This window comes from Typopeltis vanoorti, chromosome 1, assembly GCF_054136105.1.
Source record: "Typopeltis vanoorti isolate ZY-2024b chromosome 1, IOZ_Tvanoo_1.0, whole genome shotgun sequence".
Taxonomy (NCBI): Eukaryota; Metazoa; Arthropoda; class Arachnida; order Uropygi; family Thelyphonidae; genus Typopeltis; species Typopeltis vanoorti.
The window spans coordinates 97778274-97797521 of NC_143549.1; the positions used below are offsets into that span (position 1 = coordinate 97778274).

The following is a 19248-nucleotide window of genomic DNA, read 5'->3' on the forward strand; positions in this document are numbered from 1 at the left end:
AAAAAAAATACATTTTGGGATGCAAAGATTACAAGCTGATAAAAACAAGAAATAAAGTATTTTATTTTTTTTTTTTGTGATATGCTTTCAAAACTGTTTTGAAAGCATTGAAGGTGACCAGGTTGTTATGGTTCCATTGCAGGATGGTGGAGATTAGCATTTAGACTAGAGATGTTTGAGCACTACAAGGTTTGTAATATGAGTGGAGAGTGCTCAACAAAACTATGAACAGGATTTAATAGTCTGTGACAGTCTGCATTGACAGAATTCATATCTAGGTTCTTCCAAACAGTAATTCTTCTGAGTGCATCATAGAGGCACCTAATATGGATCACTAAAGATCTGGTAATGTGTAACATAGAGCTTATTCCACATTATTACAGTGTGGCCTGTTTCCACAAATAGAGGTCCAGAAAACCTGGTCAGTATTGCCACCATAAATACATATTCCTTAAAAGAAATGCTAGCTAACCCCTTGGGAGGAGGGAAACAAATGACTTTCACTACTTGGTGAAATACTACCACCTTGCTTACTGAAGCGGCATGTTCCTGAACACCTTCAAAGGCATGCCAAATACACTGTTAGAGACCCAGAACTTCCCTAATTTAAGGGTACACCAGTAAAGCTCTTCTGCTGGTTGGTTGCTAGACAGAATATAGAAATGAACTAGATGGTAACAAAATCCCCATGACTACCTAACAGATAATATCACTACCATTTAATCTGCAATAGGGAGAATCTGATACAACAGTATACAGGAACAGTCTCAAGATAGACAAAGACTGGACTATATGAATTAAAGATGCCAAGAAACTATATTCTTGGTTTAATCCTTTATCCAAGTGTAAGCAAACAAAGTTTGCACATGAAATAACTTCATGACTGGGCAACTCATATATAGAGGCTAATTACATAAAAACATTATGGGATACTAAGCCTCATGCATAGAGGCTTAGTATCGCATAATGCAAAGCACATATCCTTATGGACATGTATAATGGAATGCATTATGGGTTTGCCCAGTCGTGAAGTTACTTTACATGCAAACTTTGTCTGCTTACACTTGGATAAAGAATTAAACCAAGAATATAATTTCTTGGCAACTTTAATTTATAGTAGAGGCAAGTGTAAAAGCTTTCAACGGGCTCCATGAATGAGAAACATATTCACAGGTTTTTTTTCACCTCTCACTGCATTTTACAACTCTTTATTTAATTCTTCTTATTCTCCCCATTAATCACAAAAGACAACAAGAAGGAATGCAATTATTCTGTGGAGAAGGAAAAAACTGCTAACAAAAAGCACCAAACATCTGCCACCAAAAAAAAAAAAAAAAAAAAAAAAGAAAGAAAGAAAGAAAGACAGCATGCATAAATAGAAAAACATGTTTTTAAATCAAAAGCATTCACAGCCCGAAACTACAGGGTGGCCATAAATTAACTTTCCCTCTTTGGAGGTATCTATAGCTAAAACTAACACATGGAATGAGACCACATTTTATATTGAGACTTTCGAAAGCATGGGGAGATGGATTCCATGAAAAAAAAAAAAAAAGATTTAGTACCAAAAGTTGCCGATAGGGGAAATTTTGGCACTGGCAGAGCCAAAAGCAGTCAAATATTTGCAGTAAATGCAGGTAAAAAAGGATTATACAAATTTTACTGTGCTAAGTGACAGAAGCGCCACCAATTCCACTTAAAAAGGGATTGGAAACGTCGGGGTATTTGGGGGGGGGGGAATGTGGGACAAAACTGGCTGTGGGGGGAGGTATTTGAAATCCGTTGTGTATGTTGGTGGCATTCCCAACTTGCATGTCTTGAAAAAGAACATAAAATAGACTGTTATAAACATCCAATCCGACTCCTTACGCTCAGATCTAGAGCATGTCACACACTGGATGCAATTTATTGTACACAAGAAACGTGAGCACATTGAAAATCATGTATGTGATCCAGGGGACCGACCCTGATTCTGATGAATAAAACATTATTTCCTATGAGTTAAATCATTACATTAATTTCTGTGTCTCTCGCAAGTTGTTTTAGTTTAATTATTATCATCATCATTGTAACGTGCCACATATCCAGCTGGAATGAGTGACGTGGCTGTTGCTTACACCATCGAAATGATTATTAATTTTATCTGCCTTTAATGTAATTATCCGCTTGTTTTCGGCTCCACCAGCGCCAAAATTTCTCCTATTGGCGACTTTTGATACTAATCCGCTTGTTTTCAGCTCTGCCAGCGCCAAAATTTCTCCTATCGGTGACTTTTGGTACTAAATCTTTTTTTTCACAGAAATTATCTCCCTATGCTTTCAAAAGACCATAAAATTTGGTCTCATTCCATTTATTGGTTTCAGCTACAGATGCCTCCAAAGAGGGAAAGTTATTTTATGACCACCCTGTATAATGTGCACCACCACTTAGTAATCCAAAAAAAAAAAAAATTTTTTTTTTTTTTGCTCGACGATGCGAGCCCTTTGTTAATATTTCCATAGCTCACCACTGGATACAAGGTTTTTAACTGTTAGCAACAATCTCAAACAAGATGTACAATTACTCACCAGAATGTCATGTAACTCTTACTTTCCTTCCCAATACATCTCACCTTTTCTTAGCCAATTGAGGGAGGTAACCGAATCGGTCGATATTGTGGAATTACTGAGCGAGCACTTTGCAAGAGTATATCATCCAGGTGGTGACTTTGCAGGAATGGAAGAACCAACAGCTTATACTGGAATTGTGATGTATGAAGTAGAGGTAACTAGTCTATTACAGAACCTCAATGTCAATAGATCTGTGGGATTGGATGGTATACCAGCTCGTGTCGTACGTGAAGCAGCCAAAGAATTGTCAGTGCTCTTGACCATTTTGTTTAATTTGAGCCTCAGGACTGGGTCAGTCGCAAGGGGGTGGAAAGAGGGGAAAATAGTTCCACTGCACAAAGGTGGTTCCAAGGCTGCTGTTGAAAATTACCGGTCAATCAGCATAACAGGAATCATTATAAGGTCTTAGAGAAAATAGTCAAGAGGAAAATACAAGATTGGATAGAAGAAAATGGGATACTATATCGGGGACAGCATGGTTTTGTGAAGGGTAGGTCATGCCTCAGTAACTTGCTCACGTATTATAACACAGTGATGGCTGAACTGGATAAGGGTAATGGGTTTACAGTGATTCTACTGGACCTTGCTAAGGCCTTTGACAGGAATTCTAATCAGTAAATTGCAGCATATGGGAATGGACATAGGGTTGGTGAGATGGATAGGAGGGTGATTGACGGAGAGATATCAGAGAGTGGTTTACTCAGGAGTAGAGTCCACAAGACGGCCTGTGACTAGTGGTGTGCCACAAGGATCTGTTCTTGGACCACTGCTGTTTAATTTGTTCATAAATGATATAGGAAAGGATCTGAGAGGAACAGTTCATTTGTTTGCGGATGATGCGAAGTTGGGTAGGGCAATAGTGAATGCAGATGACGTCAAAATTTTGCAGGATGATTTGGATAGATTGGAGGTCTGGGCTAAGGAGAATGGATGTCAATTTAATGTGGCAAAATGTAAGGTTATGCATTTTGGGGTGAAAAGATTGGTGGCAGTTTACTGCATTGGTGGAGCCGTGCTCCAGGAAATTGATGAGGCACGATATTTAGGAGTGTTGGTGGATAAGGAATTGAAATTTAGGAGACACATTGCAAAAGTGGCCAAATCAGCTCATCAAATCACTTGGTTGCTGAAGAATACGTTGACAAGCAGAGACAAGCAGGTTATTGTTCCTCTGTATCGAGCCTTGATAAGACCCCATCTCGACTACTGTGCTCAGATTTGGTCACCTAGGTTTCTTCTTGATGGGGAGGAGGTGGAGAGGATCCAGAGGCGAGTGACCAAGATGATAGCAGGTCTGTGGAATGAACCGTATGAGAACAGGTTGAGGATTTGTGGGTTGCAAAAATTGGTTGATAGGCGGAGGAGGAGAGATATGATTGAGACATTCAAATTACTGAAGGGTTTCTATAAAATTAATTCAGAAGATATTTTTGAGAACAGGGCTGGTTGTGGGAGGACTAGGGGACATCCATGGAAACTGGGCAAAAGTGTGGTTAGTAGAGGTGTTAGAGCTGGGTTCTTTACTTTTAGAGTAGTGAATGAGTGGAATGCGCTCCTTGAGTCTGTGGTGGATGCTGTGACAGTGAATGAGTTTAAGGCGAGGTATGATAGATACTGTATGAATGTCGAATAGTTGTGATGAATATGATTTGGGGCCTCCCTCGATGAGTCTAATGACTCCCTGGAGTTGCCCGTAATAATAGTAATAATAGTAATAATTCTCTTCACAAACACTGGTCCTGCTTTAGTAATTCAGATCACCCATTTAGTCCCGTGTCACATCACAATGGCAGCAAATGAATGATCTCCATGACATGTACTTCTTTCCATGGTCTGATTATTGCTTTCATTCTCTTGATTTACATACCTCCTCTGATCAAACAGTACAAATAATTCTCACTAAAATGAAGGCTTTTATTCTCAATTTTACTCAAAATTCCCAATACTGTCCAGGCTTTGAGTCTTAATCAATTTTTTTTAATTAATCCTATACACAATTACAATATGCAATGAATGAACTATATGCAAAAGAACATATAGTTCATCAGGTGTAAGACCGGAAAGAAGAAACCTACTGGCATTTTTCTTACCAGAAATAGGATGTTGAGCAGCTGCTGCTGCTCCTGTTTGTAGAGACCTATAGAATAACAAGATCCACTAAAGTGCTGGTACAAAAGAGAGTTGAAATAGAAGCTGAACTGAGTTAATAAGGAAGGACAAGCAAAATATTTTAGGGAGGTTTTAAGTGCACTTTATAAATCTGCCCATCCTTAGAATACTATTCACATGTTTGAGGTGGTGCACTTAAAATTTCCTTCTATCCCCTTCTAGTTGATTAGTAGAATTGATAAGAGAACCTTTGCTGTTTTGATCTGCAGAAAATAAAGCTTCAGAGATTGTACAGAGTTAGTAGTAGCTGGATGGGTGAAAAGTAGCATTTTTAACAGAAAATAATGTCCAGTATTTTGGTGGTTGAAGTAGGATATTGATGTGATATTATTATAATAAGAGAGAGTGAAGGTGAATGTCATTGACTGACAGTCATTTATGTATAGGGTTAAAAAAAATGGAGGTAGAGCCCTGAAGCATTCCTACATTAGTGAAGTTGACTCTTGGTGACCTTGTGAACAAAGACTCTCCATCTTACTTGGCTTGTCTTTTCTTTCAGCAATTGCAAGTTCAAGTTGGTAAGTTCCTTTATATTGCAGCCCTCATCTCCTTCACATGTCCTCATCTTCCTCAACATAACTGCCTTTTCCAATGATTCATCTACTTTCATAATAGGTCTAAAGTACATTAACTTCTATTTAGCAATAATTGCCTACAAGGTTCATTCTGTCTTTATACTAAAATTTTCTTATTAGTCATTCTTGCAGCCCATGGGATTCTTAATAGTCTCCTCCATGTCTATAATTCAAATTAATTAATTTGCTTTCTGTCTTTCTTCTTAATAATCTAGCTTTCACATCCGTACATCACTAGTGGAAATATCATTGTCTTCACAATCTAACTTGTGGCTTTACAAACACCTCTACCTTTCATAATTTTGGTCAGGTTTAACAGTTCTTTTTTTTTCCCCATGGCTATCCATTTAATTTCATCTTCATGTTTACCACCACTTCTTATTCCAGATGCTAGTAAATCATCACTTTTAATGATCTCTATTTTATCTCCTTAATCAAATTCATCTAAATTTTCAGAAGTCATCACTATTTGTTTTGCTGATGTTTAAATTAATCCTAGCTTTGCTGCTTTCGCCTCTTATTATTATTATTATTATTGTTTTAATAATTCCTTCGGTAGTTTCATATTAACTGTTTAGTTAGCACTTATATAGGAATAATCTTACAATCCTATTTTTTAATGAAGTGTTGAAATTTGATATATCATGTATGCTAGTCTGTGTGTGTGTGTTGGGGGGGGGGATAACTCCAATCACAAATACAATTTATTTGTTGCTGGCAAGATGACTGTATGATAGGGCTTGACAAATATGTTCATTCACTTGCTCGTGACAAGATTTTGTCAGCTGGTGACTGGACAAAATATTTTATTTTGTGCAGTCTGCATTTTTGTCCATACTAAAATATCTTTTTAACTTTAAAAAATACAGATGCAGCACCACTGATCAGTTATGGAACTACTATTGATTTATTGAGACATGCCATTAAAAAAGAAGTCTTGGAGGATAGGATTTTGCTTAATTTGTTGAGTTCTACTGTATAAACACCTGACACAACACATACAGGAACTATCGCTGAATACCAAATGAATGGGCAGAAAAACATAACAGCAAGAGGGTATACACAGAATAATATATAACGTTTTTTTCACTAGTTGTTTCATAGTGATCATTTTTGATGATATTTCAGATAATTTTACTGCACCTAAATTTAATTTAATGTAAACTAAAGTTAATGGAGATAGATATGAAATTGGTATAGATATCAAGGACCGATGGAGAGATACCAGAGAGTAACATATAGAGGAGCAGAATTTAGGAGCACTGCAATGTTCTGTGTTTGGACCACAGCTGTTTCATTTGTACATAAATGATACAGGTAATGCTTTGAAGGGATATTATTCAGGAGTTTGCTGATGATGCAAAATCATGTAGCATAACAGTTAATCAATGCAATGTAGAGAGCCGAAGGATGAGAAATAGGCTGACAGTATAAGCAAATTTAAACTTTCACAGCTTACACCAGTCTAAAAAAAAAAAATTAAGAAATAAATAAAAAATTATACAGAATTTTATTCAAAATCTCCAATATATTTCATCCAATATTAATTGGACATCATCGAGGAGCCAAACTGGTAACTACAACCAAAACATGATTCATAAGAATGAGTCATGAAGCAAATATGCATACTAGCTCATGTCTTGATCACTTCCCACAACTTAGAGATTGGCATGCAGTTGAGCAGTTAAGGTTTGGACAATTACAAAGCATTTCACATTTCAAGAAAAATACCTTCAAATTTGAATTTGCTGTCTGGCTCCAAAGAACTCTGTTCCTAGTATCAACAGCATGAAAAGCAAGGCCAGACTTGTTAGATTCCAGAAACATAATATAGTCAATGTTCTCAGAATGGAATCAAGGAAGAATGTCCAATCTGTCCAAAATATCAAAGATGACATGAGCAGGGTAATTGATACACATGCATCTTGTAAGGAAAGAAGGGGTGATGTATCCTTTGTAGACATAAAGAAGGCAGTTTCTGAGCTGATTTAAAGGAAGCATATAAATTGAATATGCAAAGAATCTGTGCTATTTGTTAAGAGGTTCCTTTAAGGTAAGGTATTGAAATTCTTTTCACATCGGATTGTAGTCTGCTAGAAGGATGAAAATTATCAATAATTTTCTAAATGACAGTTTTGTTGTATCCATTACACATCAAATTGCTTTTATTTAGTTCATCTAACAAAAGGGAATTAGATAAGAAGCTCGTATGAGCTCTAAGTATAGGAAATGAGAATGGATGTCAGATTAATGTGGAAAATGTAAACTTATGCATTTTGGCATGAAAAGATTACAAACTATGCACCAAAATGATGGAACTATACTCCAGGAAATTGATGACACTAGAGATGTTGTGAAATTCTGAGGATATACTACTAAGATAGCCACGGTACCTCAGAGGATTACATTGTTACCAAAGAACACACACAAACAAGCAGAGATAAAGGTCATCAATCTTCTGAGAACCACATGTGGATTTCTATGCTCAGATCTAGTCACAGGCCCACATACATGGCACTAATCTACTATAGGTCTTGTGACCTTACACGTATGTGGGTCAGATATAATAATAAAAATAATAATAAATAAATAAAAATGTCCTTACTGAGAATGAGGAAGTTGTGGAGGATACATAGGCAAATAATCAAGATTGTTACTGATTTTTGTAATGTTCCTAAAGATGATAAATTGAAGATTTGTGGGTTGCAAAAGTTAGTTGGTAAGTGGGAAAGGGGAGATATGATAGAAACATTTAGGTTGCTAAAAGTTTTATAGGAGTGATGCAGAGGAAATATTTCAGTATTTGGCTGGAAGCGACAGAACAAAGAGGCATTCCTGAAAACTGAGCAAAAGTGTCATTAGTGTGGGTGTGAGAACTAGATTTTTTTCAGAGTAGTGAATGAGTGGAATATGTTGCCAGTCTGCTGGAATCTTCATGGAGACCGAACACTCAATGCGGGAAACCCACTCTCTGAAGATTCCAATATAAATAATCATTTTGTGTTATTATGGATTAAGGCATCTCCATATCAGCTTGTTAAACAATATCGAAACATTCCGTGCTCTTTGTAACTGATTTGTTTACTTTGTAACCTTTGTTTACTAATTCTGCATGTTTTATAAACGTTCGTTTCTCCGTGTCACAAACATTTTTTTTCTCAATAATGTCGAAATAAAAATGCAATCCTGTTTCCAAATCTCGATAGAAGAAAACTTGGTTGAAGAGATCCTCAGATAAGAGTATTAATTGCGGCAACACAGTTATATGTATTTTTGTAAACTCGTGCCTTAACATTCTAAAAACAATCAATCTATAAGAGAATGATGACTATAAAATATTGCTTTGGCAATTAGAAAACTCCAAAATGAATGTACTTACTACAAAGCGCACTCGATTTCATAGTCAAGCAACTCGCCATGATATCATTCTCGCGACATGTTTAAAAGCGCCGTCTCGTAAGCAGATGTCAAAGAAATGAACCGTATTCTACAAAAACGCAAATGAATGATTCTAATCACTTATCAGACTATCATGGAGTTTAAAGATACATCGTGGAAGGTCCCAATGTCATACACATTGTCATCACCATCATCATCAAATCGTAGCTTATATTTATCGTCTCTGCATTCATTACGCTCTCAGGCATTCCAATTACACATCACCCGTTATACAAAAAAAAAATATATTTGCACTTCTGCATACACCATGCTTTCACAGATTCCAGGAATGGATTCGTGCTCACCCTCTCACTCCTTATTCTATGAAAAACCTTTGTTATTCCAATAATAATAAATAATAATATTAATAAGTTAACGCTTTTTATTCCTTTATATGGAGTAGGTGAGGCCTTTTAACCATATCTAGCTTTTGGAGACTTAGTGGGAAGTTCAATCTCCACCAGTAGGCAATCAGAGATAGCTAGCCCATGACTATCACTATTTATAGGCGGCCACTGATGAAGAAACCAGCAAACAAGTGCTGCCTTCTCTTGGTACCTAACCGCAATACGATGTGTAATCTCTGAAATAATGTCGGTTTTAAGGTCGATTTTCTTGAGTTTCCGGGTGAAAAAAAAACAGCTTGCCTGTACCAGAGATCGACTAATTTGGAAACCGGTCGAAGAAAGGCTTAAAAAAAGTTCCTCCAGTAGGCGACTGGAGTTGAACTATAAGTCTATCTTCTGGTAGCCTTGCGCAAAGGATGTAAACACCACTTCCCATTAGCTACACAGGTATCTTTATTATTCTAGTGTATGTTAATATACGTTATTCTACTTTATTCCTCTCATTCTCTTTTTAACTCTTCGCATTGAGAAATAATCTTGAAACAAAAACAAAAATATTGTTGCTTTTAATAAATATTTATTTGCAACGTAAGTGACTTTCATTATTTTTTTATGATGACCTCGCACGTGAAAGTTCAAAAGATCTAAACACTATTAGTGCCATGCGTGGGCAAGTGATTAAGGAGTAAATGTAGCCTGTTGATATGTCATCTGTTGCCCTATTCTGCATATCATCACTTATTTCTAAGAATATGTTTTCTTCTTAGGTTTCTATATTTCGTAATATTTCTATTCTCCAAGGAGAGATTATTCATAAACGAACCTCTTCCACATTAATCTGTTAATAATCTCTTACCAACTTAGGTATTAATCACATTCACCCATCTTCCTCCTTATTCATCAGGTTAAGCAAACTGCGTTTACTCATTTTTTTTTCTTTACACTAAACATTCTAGAGACCACAAACCGTCTTGTTTAATCGTGTCTAGATCCTTAAATGTCTCTTCGCCCTTTTGAAATCCAAATGTACATAGCAATGTGTAACCAGTTCAAAACAAGAAGAAAATTATAAAATTATCTCGTGTTTCACCCCAACATTTCATCATCTGCAAACAACTGCATATATCCTTTACAACCTTTCTTTATCGTTAGCATACAAGGTAAACAACAGCGACTTCAAAAACAGATCCTTGGGGCATACCACGAGTGGTTTTCTCCGTTCAGATAACTATTCTCCAATCCAGCATTCTAATTCAATTCCATCTATCTCAATTGAATTATTAGCTTCTCATATTCATATAAAATATGTGGGAGATTCATATAAAATTATATGAATCTTCCTTATGGAATGCACTTATTGGCGTTATATAATAAGCAAGTAAATTACTAAAATATTATCTTCCTTTTGTAAACTCCTGTTGCATGACAAAAAAGAACTCTGCTGTTGACAATTCAATTTTGAATCTAGGCCTCTTCACTATCTTCTCCATCACTTTGATCACAACTCCAGACACACGATTGGCCTATAATTCGTAGCTTTGGTCTGATGACCTCCCTTATGAAGTTGAATAATTTTTGTCCTTTTTCTGTTCCTTTCGAACTCGGCCAAATGCAAGACCCGTTTTAAACAAGCACATCTAAGCTGTTGTTAACTGTGGCTGTAGGGCCTGATATGTTATCAGGCCCTACAGCCACAAATGCATCAGGTTTACTCAGTTCCTCATGTACCTACAGCTTACTCAGTATCAATCCCTCCTCTTATCCTATCATACTCAAGCTTTGCATGATATCATATTCAGAGTAATAAAATACGAGTGCATTAAAGACTTGCTCATTTAATATCTCAGCTAAATCCTTCACAGCAATTATCAATTAACCATTTCACCTATCGATATCATTCTTCCATAATCACTCTTTTTCTTCTTGTCACATATGAAACGAACTGCATTTTATTCGTTGTGCTTCACTAACTAACTGCTGCTCATATTGTAGTTTGGCTGTTTTTATAAAAGTAGTCAAATTCCTCACCTATTCTTTGTACTCATAAATTGATTATATCCACTCGTCGTAGGCTACGTCAATAATGTCTTTTTCAAGATTGATGCAGAACCTTCTTCATTCATCCATTTTTATCCTCATGACTCTTGACATGCATTCATATAACGATGTCCTCAGGATAATTATCTCTAAATCTTTGGGCAGCTTCTTTAATTTCGGCGTTTGTCTTCTTTTTCTTACGCACACGCCTGTTTCATCAGTGTATTGCGCATCATTTTTCTCATTTTCCTTCCTTTATCTCCTAGTCATTAAATATTCCCCTTTGTGATGTTAAAAAATGGAGCAGTGATTTGAGAAGATCGACTGCCGTTTGAAGTTCTATTGTTTCCTTTTGTAGCGATTTGCTGACCGTGTTGATCCGTTCTAGGATTACAGTCAAGAAGCCTGCCATGATGACATTTTCCTTCCTTGACAGATCTTTAGCAGACATTTGGCCTCGTGAATTGTCTCTGGCTTCTGATTCACATCTTCGACAATAACCTGCAAAGCGTTCTGGAAGTTGCTGTAGCCTTGGAATAAAGCCTTGTTCGCATCAGCCCTTGCACACCACCTTGTGTCAGTCACTCTTCTTTAAAACTAGTGCAGAGGCTTGCTACCGTTCGTCATCTTTGTCCTCAACATATTTGAGCATAATCGCCCAACGGTGGGAAATGCCGAGAAAAAGTTGTATATTGCTTGCACAAACCCGAAGAATGAGATTGCCCCAACGCAGCTTTCTACAACACATACTCCAACCAAATTGAGTGAGTGAGTGTGCCTCACAGGGAATGCAGTGTGCAAGCTGATTTATTTTGGCAATATTGCTTGAAGACCTTTGTAGTATCCTGAAATGTTTGCTGCATTGTCATAAGAGTGTCCTCTCAGGATTTTGATATCAATGCTGCATTTGTTTACGAATGTCAAAACAGTTGTGGCAACAGCTTCTCCGGTGTGGCTTGCTATGGGAATAAATGTGAGAAAACGTTCTACCACTTCACCATCTAACACTCCAACATATCTAAGCACTACAGTCAGTTGGTCAATGTGAGATATGTCTGGTGTTGAATCAACGCTCAGAGAAAAGTATTTGGCTTCCTGTATTTCCTTTACAATAATTTTCAGAACCTTATCTCCTATTATATCGATTACTTATTTGCAAATTGCGGAAGACAAATAGGAGGGTTTTCCTCTACTTTGATTACCATATTTGGCTAAATGTGAATTTAGAAAAGGGTCGTACTCCGCGATAACTCTAAAATTCCTAAGTAGTTGCCATTATGTTGAGAACCAAGGAGTTCTATATCATCGCGAAAAGCTAATCCACGTGATGAGAGGAATTCGATCACTGACATTACTCTTTGCAGAACTTTGATTCAGTATCCTTGTTCTTTGTTGAACTGAATTTTTAAAGATCTGTCGATTCGACCGTGTGTGCGTCGTTTACTGATCAGTGTCTGTACACATGCCCGATGCGTTGCACTGTCCTCGTGCATTTTCATTCTCAGCATGGCATTCTTCCAATCAGAAAATCCATCTGAAAATTGAGTTCAGCCTTTATGTATTTCACTAAATAGGACGCATGGGAAATAGTACACATTTTCTGTGGACGGAGAGTGCATGATCCATTCTCTTTTGTTTGTTCACCACTTACATGTTTTCGAAAGATCATAAAATGGGAAAAGTTTCCTTTACCATCTTCATATACTGCCTTTAAAGCCAAAAAATCATCATCAAAGTGCTGACATTCCGCAAGGTCTCTATTACACCAAAAATCCTACACTTCATCAGTAATGTTTTGCCATAACCAATGTCATTTTGATATTCTGATCCCAGGTTATCTCTATTTTGATGGTGTAACTGAACTTCCTGCGTTTCAGCTGCACCCAGTAATTGAAGCGTATCCTCATCCTCAGCAATCTGTTCAAGGTAAGGTCTACCTCCATGACTTCGCTGGCTGACATACTTGAAGAGGCCTCGGGTTGATCCTCTGTTGACATCGAGTAAAGCCAAGTAGAAAAGACTGTGCCTTTGTTATTATTTGTTCATCAAGCTTCTTCGCTTTCTCTTGCTGTTTTTTTTCCTTCTCGTTTTTCTGCACCTCTTTGATATCTCTTCTTTCGGGCGTCGACATTCTGCGTCTACAAAAGAGCGACGACAAACAATATTTATGCCTTGTTCAAGAAAATGAAAGAATTCTTAAGTCTCAGCCAAAAATTAGTAAAAGTGCCTGAACAAGATAGATTCGAGAAATTTTGCGCTGTTCTCCAATATGGGACAAACGCCATAAAAGCCATCGTAATAAATATATATTATGTGGATATTGTAATGTAATTGGAACTCATTTAAATACTACTAGTCATTTAAGCAAATCGATGTTATAATATTTCCAGCCAAGTATATACGATAGAATATAATATATACGAAAAATAAAGGAAAATCTTGAATCAAACATTCATTTTCGGGCGAAACAAGACTGTCGATAGTTGTCAGTTGATGCTCCACTATGCACGCAGTTGATGTTTAATATGATGATTGAGCAGATGATTGAATAGTCGATGCTCTGTGATTTACTTTGGGAGTGGATACACTGTGTTTTCACCCTTACGGTAGAAATTAGACAGTGAAGTTAATCGAACTTCATAACTCAGAAAAGCTAACTTACGCAAACATCGGGTATATATACTAGTCAGTGCCCTCGAAATTTCTACTCTCGAATGTTCTACTAGGACATGGAGTCGGTGGGAACTCGCGACACACAAATTCATAGAAAGCTTCATTTCTGGAGGTTTCTCGTGCGCGCGCTCTAGTGGGATAACATTAATGTAAAGTTTTCGTTTCTCTGAGTTGATTCATTTTTTCTATCTTTTGGAAACAATTTAAGAACGCTTGATTGTAATTTTCTTTCAAGATCAGATCAATATTAATTAATTCAATTAATCAATTCAGCAAATTAAACCAATATTGATTCGTAAACGGCATGGAGCCCATAGGCCGGCACATACTCTTCCTATTTGGTAATCCGGCTGCTCTTTGAACGAAAGGTGAATTAGCCGGTCTCATACGGAGGTAGAGGATTTTTCACCGAAAACTCGGGTTCTTCGTCCCCTAGAACAGGCAAACTGACCCCTTGAACACACACTGATTACAGTCAGGAATGCCTAAGACCTAGCCATACGCCTGATACGTCAGTTATGCCGTCCCAAGCCCGGATAAAATTAAGGGGGGATGGAGATGGTACCATACTTTCTTGTAAAAAAAGGTCTCACGGCCCATGTATCATCATACGCTAAATAAATAAAATATATTTGTGTGTAAATTACATGTGTTCTCTTGACCAGTTTGCCTGGCTGTATGAAAAACCTGCTTAGTATTATCAAATCAAATCAAATCAGCTAACGCCTATTTGCTTAGTATTATACAAAGCTAACTCGGTATTAAACAGTGGCGGCCCATACATAAGCACTGCAACACTGTAGCACACCCCCAAGGAAAAAATGAAAAATTTTAATTTTGTTTGTGTTTATAAATAATAACAATGCTTACAACATTATATAAATGCAATACAACATGTTAAAGGTTAGAGCTTGTTTCGACAGTGATTGAATAGTTAATAATTGGAATTGTTCGATTAACGCTTTAGATAACGAAACAAATACACAGTGATGAAAACGCAGTGTCGATATTACCAAGTTCGACCAATTGCAGCTTGCGCTTGTGATTGCACGTTACAAGTCATTCCGACGCTGCTCAAACGAGTACTGTATTGTACGCTTGCGCGCGTTATTTCTGTGAGATACGAAACTTTTATTATTGGTGCGTGTTCGTGGTGAGGGTAAACTATTTTTTGCAAATCTTATTTTATTTTGTTAAAATAACATATAATTATTTATTTCTTATGATTATTTACTGTACACGGCAAAATGATTTTAAGGAATGATGATGGTAAGGAGGTCACTAAATCAGACGATATAGTGGAGTTACTGAGCGCGCACTTTGCAAAAGCATATCATCCAGGTGGTGACATTGAAAAAGTGAAGGGACCATTAATTTATACGGGAATAGTGATGAATGAAGTGCAGGTGACTAGTTTATTACAGAACCTTAATGTGAACACATCTGTGGGATTGGATGATATACCGGCACGGGTCTTGCATGAAGCGGCTAAAGAATTATCAATGCCCTTGACCATGTTGTTTAATCTGAGTCTCAGGTCTGGCTTAGTCCCGAAGGTGTGGAAACAGGGGAAAATAGTTTCACTGCATAAAGGAGGATCCAAGACTACGGTTGCAAATTACCGACCGATCAGCATATCAGGAGTCGTTGTCAAGGTCTTAGAGAAAGTAGTCAAGGGAAAAATACAGGAATGGATTGATGAAAACGAGATACTGTACAGGGGACAGCATGGCTTTGTGAAGGGTAGATCATGCTTCAGTAACTTGCTCAAGTTTTATAACAAGCTAACGGCTGAACTGGATAAGGGAAATGGATTTACAGTGATACTGCTGGACCTGGCAAAGGCGTTTGACAGGATACCACATGGAATACTAATCCGTAAACTACAACATATGGGAATGGATATAGGGTTGGCGAGATGGATAGGTAGTTGGTTGATGGAGAGATATCAAAGAGTAGTTTATTCAGGAGTAGAGTCCAAAAGACGGCCTGTGACTAGTGGTGTGCCGCAGGGTTCTATTCTTGGACCACTGCTGTTTAATCTGTTCATTAACGATATAGGGAAGGATCTAAGTGGAACAATTCATTTGTTCGCTGATGATACAAAGTTGGGTAGGGCAATAGTGAATGCAGAAGATGTCAAAGTCTTGCAGGATGACTTAGATAGATTGGAGTTCTGGGCTAAGGAGAATGGATGTCAATTTAATGTGACAAAATGTAAGGTTCTGCATTTTGGGGTGAAAAGATTAGCAGCAGTATACCACATTGGTGGAACTGTACTCCAGGAGATTGATGAGGCCAGGGACTTGGGAGTGTTGGTGGATAAGGAGATGAAGTTTAGGGGGCACACTGCAAAAGTAGCTAAATCAGCTCATCAACTCACTTGGTTGTTGAAAAATACCTTGACGAGTAGAGACAAGCAAGTTATTGTACCTCTGTACTGAGCCTTGATAAGACCTCATCTCGATTACTGTGCCCAGATTTGGTCACCTCGGTTCCTTCTTGATGGGGAGGAGGTGGAGAGGATCCAGAGGCGAGTGACTAAGATGATAACAGGTGTATGGAATGAACCATATGAGAACAGGTTGAAGATTTGTGGGTTGCAGAAACTAGTTGATAGGCGGAGGAGGGGAGATATGATTGAGACATTCAAATTGCTAAAGGGATTCTATAGGATTAATTCAGAGGATATTTTTGAGATCAGGACTGGTGGTGGGAGAACTAGGGGACACCTATGGAAGCTGGGCAAGAGTATGGTTAGCAGGTGTGTTAGAGCTGGGTTCTTTACTTTTAGAGTGGTAAATGAGTGGAATAAGCTGCCAGAGTCTGTTGTGGGTACTATGACGGTGAATGAGTTCAAGACAAGGTATGATAGATACTGTGAGAATGTAATCGCATAGTTGTGTGGACATGATGTTTAGGGCCTCCCTCGATGAGTATAAGGACTCCTGGAGTCGCCCGAAATAATAATAATAATAATAATAATAATAATAATAATAATAATAATAATAATAATAATAATAATAATAATAATAATAATAATAATAATAATAATAATAGTTATAATGCTGAATTATGATGAGTGTCACTGTTGAAAATATGAAAAGAATTATATTTTTCAATTATCGTTACACGAAACAAATACACTGCGATCTAACGCAGTGTCGGAATTATCACGTTTGGCCAATGCCATCTCGCCGATATTCGTTTGCGCTTGTGATTGCACGCTACAATTCATTCCCGACACTGCTCGTTTGGGCAGTATATCGTATGTTTGCGGTTATTTTTGTGAGATACGAAACTTTTATTATTGATGTTTGTTCGTGGTGAGGGTGAAATATTTTTAATAAAGTAATTTTTTTTAATATGTACATTTATTTATTAATAAATTGGTTACTGATTAGGAAAAAAAAAATATATTTTTTAAATTTTGTATATGCAGCACCCCCACTTAAAATTTTCACCGGCCGCCACTGGTATCAGATGAAAAGACACCTGTTGAAGATTTTTCGGGACCCAGACGGGATTCGAACTGGAGTCATTTTAGTTTGGTTAGAAAGTCATGAATTGTAGAATGAGAGAAAGCAGAAATTCAAAGCGACATATGCCAAGCGCCAGCACGTGATCTTGAATTTAAAAATGCATTCTTGTTTATACATATTGTTAACAAGGTTAAATATTCATAAAGCATTTCAAAAATATAACAGCGATTTTGAATGTTCTGAAAATGCATTCAAACGCAATGGCTACTTCAGAAGAACTGAAGATACACATAAATGAAGTGGCAACAAAAATATTTGGTTCAAATTACCAAGATGCAGGTGAGATACACATGCTAGATACCAGTAGCATAATCAGGATTTAATCTTGGTGGAGCCCGAGTTGAGTAGACGATTTGAGAATACACACTACGCATCGCATACGACCTATGACTGAGCATCTACAGTGATCGCTAATTCATAAGTAGTATAGAAATAGAAGACACGACACAACATAAATTTAAATAAAAAAGAATTTTAATTAGGAAAAGATTTTTGGAAATTTTCAAGTGTTTTTTTTTTTTCCTTTTTCTTTGCGAGGAAGGGCCCCTTGGCCTGCCTCTGGGTGCGCCACTTCTAGATGCTAATCATAAGATGTAATATTCAGCAAACAGGCACCATAGTTCAGAAAAAGATACTATAGTATTCAATAATTTCAGGTAATTTTAAGTAGAGTGATATGACAATTACAAAACGAAAATTGGACAATGAGAATTCTTTGTGCCTTTTGCCTCCTCAAAACAAGAGGTTATCATTCTAACATTTTTGTCAGCCAATGTCATTTAATTCTTTCTTCTACTGGTTACATATGGAAAAAAAACTCTCTGGGATTTCATTAGACCTTATTAGCTAATGAATGCTCATACTGCATTTGCTACTGTGACCAAGTGAGTAACTTTTCTTGTTTGTTCTTTACACTCCTAGGTGTTTATTTAGCCAATTTATGAGTTGGCCGATCTTTGGCACATCACGTAAGGCTTTTACTCCCGGAAACTGGGGTTTTTAAGATATTCAACACTGCGACTCAAAAAATCGACCATAGAAATCATACTATCTTAGACAATACTGTTTCTATTAGGGCTCAAGACTACAAAATGGCAACAGTCTTCTTCAATACTGCCTTCTCCTGTTGCTTGCAAAAATCACTGATAACCTTGGACTCATCTCTTATTGACTGCTAAGGGTGAAGAAAGACCGAACACCAATCTCCCAAAGGATTAGTTAATGCTACAAGAGCTCCGCATACTCCTGTTGGGAGAATAAAAGACTCTTATTTATTGTTATTTTCACCTATGGTTTAAAGAGCCTAGAAAATGTTCCACGTAAGATTCTAACCTATGTCCGTTCCCAACAAGAGCAAAAGGTACATGTCGAATATATGATGATGATAAAAATAATTATCATGATATTCAGCTTATGAATTCCCATTCCTGGGTGAAAACCTCTCCTATGTATGGGAAGATTTTGTGAACTTCTATGGCCAGCCACTCCATATTGAGAGAGAGAGAGAGTATCTAGAATATGTGAGATAATCAAAAATATTCATGTCCATGGAAGAATTCGAACCAGTAGCCTATCTAAAATATTCAGATTGTATTTAGAAGGTAAGACCTATCTTCAGGAATTGTAGGTATGCTGGATGACTCAAGTTCTCCTTCTGTTTAGAGTAGAAAATGGTACCTGACCATGAACATAAAATCATACGCTATAATAATACAATGGAAAAGTAAATGGACGGTGTAAAGGAACAATGGAAAGGTAAATAAGCGATACAAATTAAAACTAAACGCAGTTTATAGATCGATATTGGATACTTATAGAATGTTGTATATGTATATGTTGTATATCTGGTTCTTCATTT

General features: G+C 37.0%; 1 protein-coding gene across 1 annotated transcript in view; it reads right to left on the reverse strand.

Moving 5' to 3' along the window:
* The window catches only part of mRpL52 (mitochondrial ribosomal protein L52), a 72000-nt gene extending 62996 nt beyond the window's left edge, over nucleotides 1-9004 (reverse strand). The window contains exon 1 of the mRNA XM_090392306.1: nucleotides 8733-9004. Coding sequence (XP_090248432.1) covers nucleotides 8733-8772 — 40 coding nt within the window. The 5' untranslated portion in view covers nucleotides 8773-9004. The remainder of the gene's footprint in view (nucleotides 1-8732) is intronic.
* Nucleotides 9005-19248: the final 10244 nt, after the last annotated feature.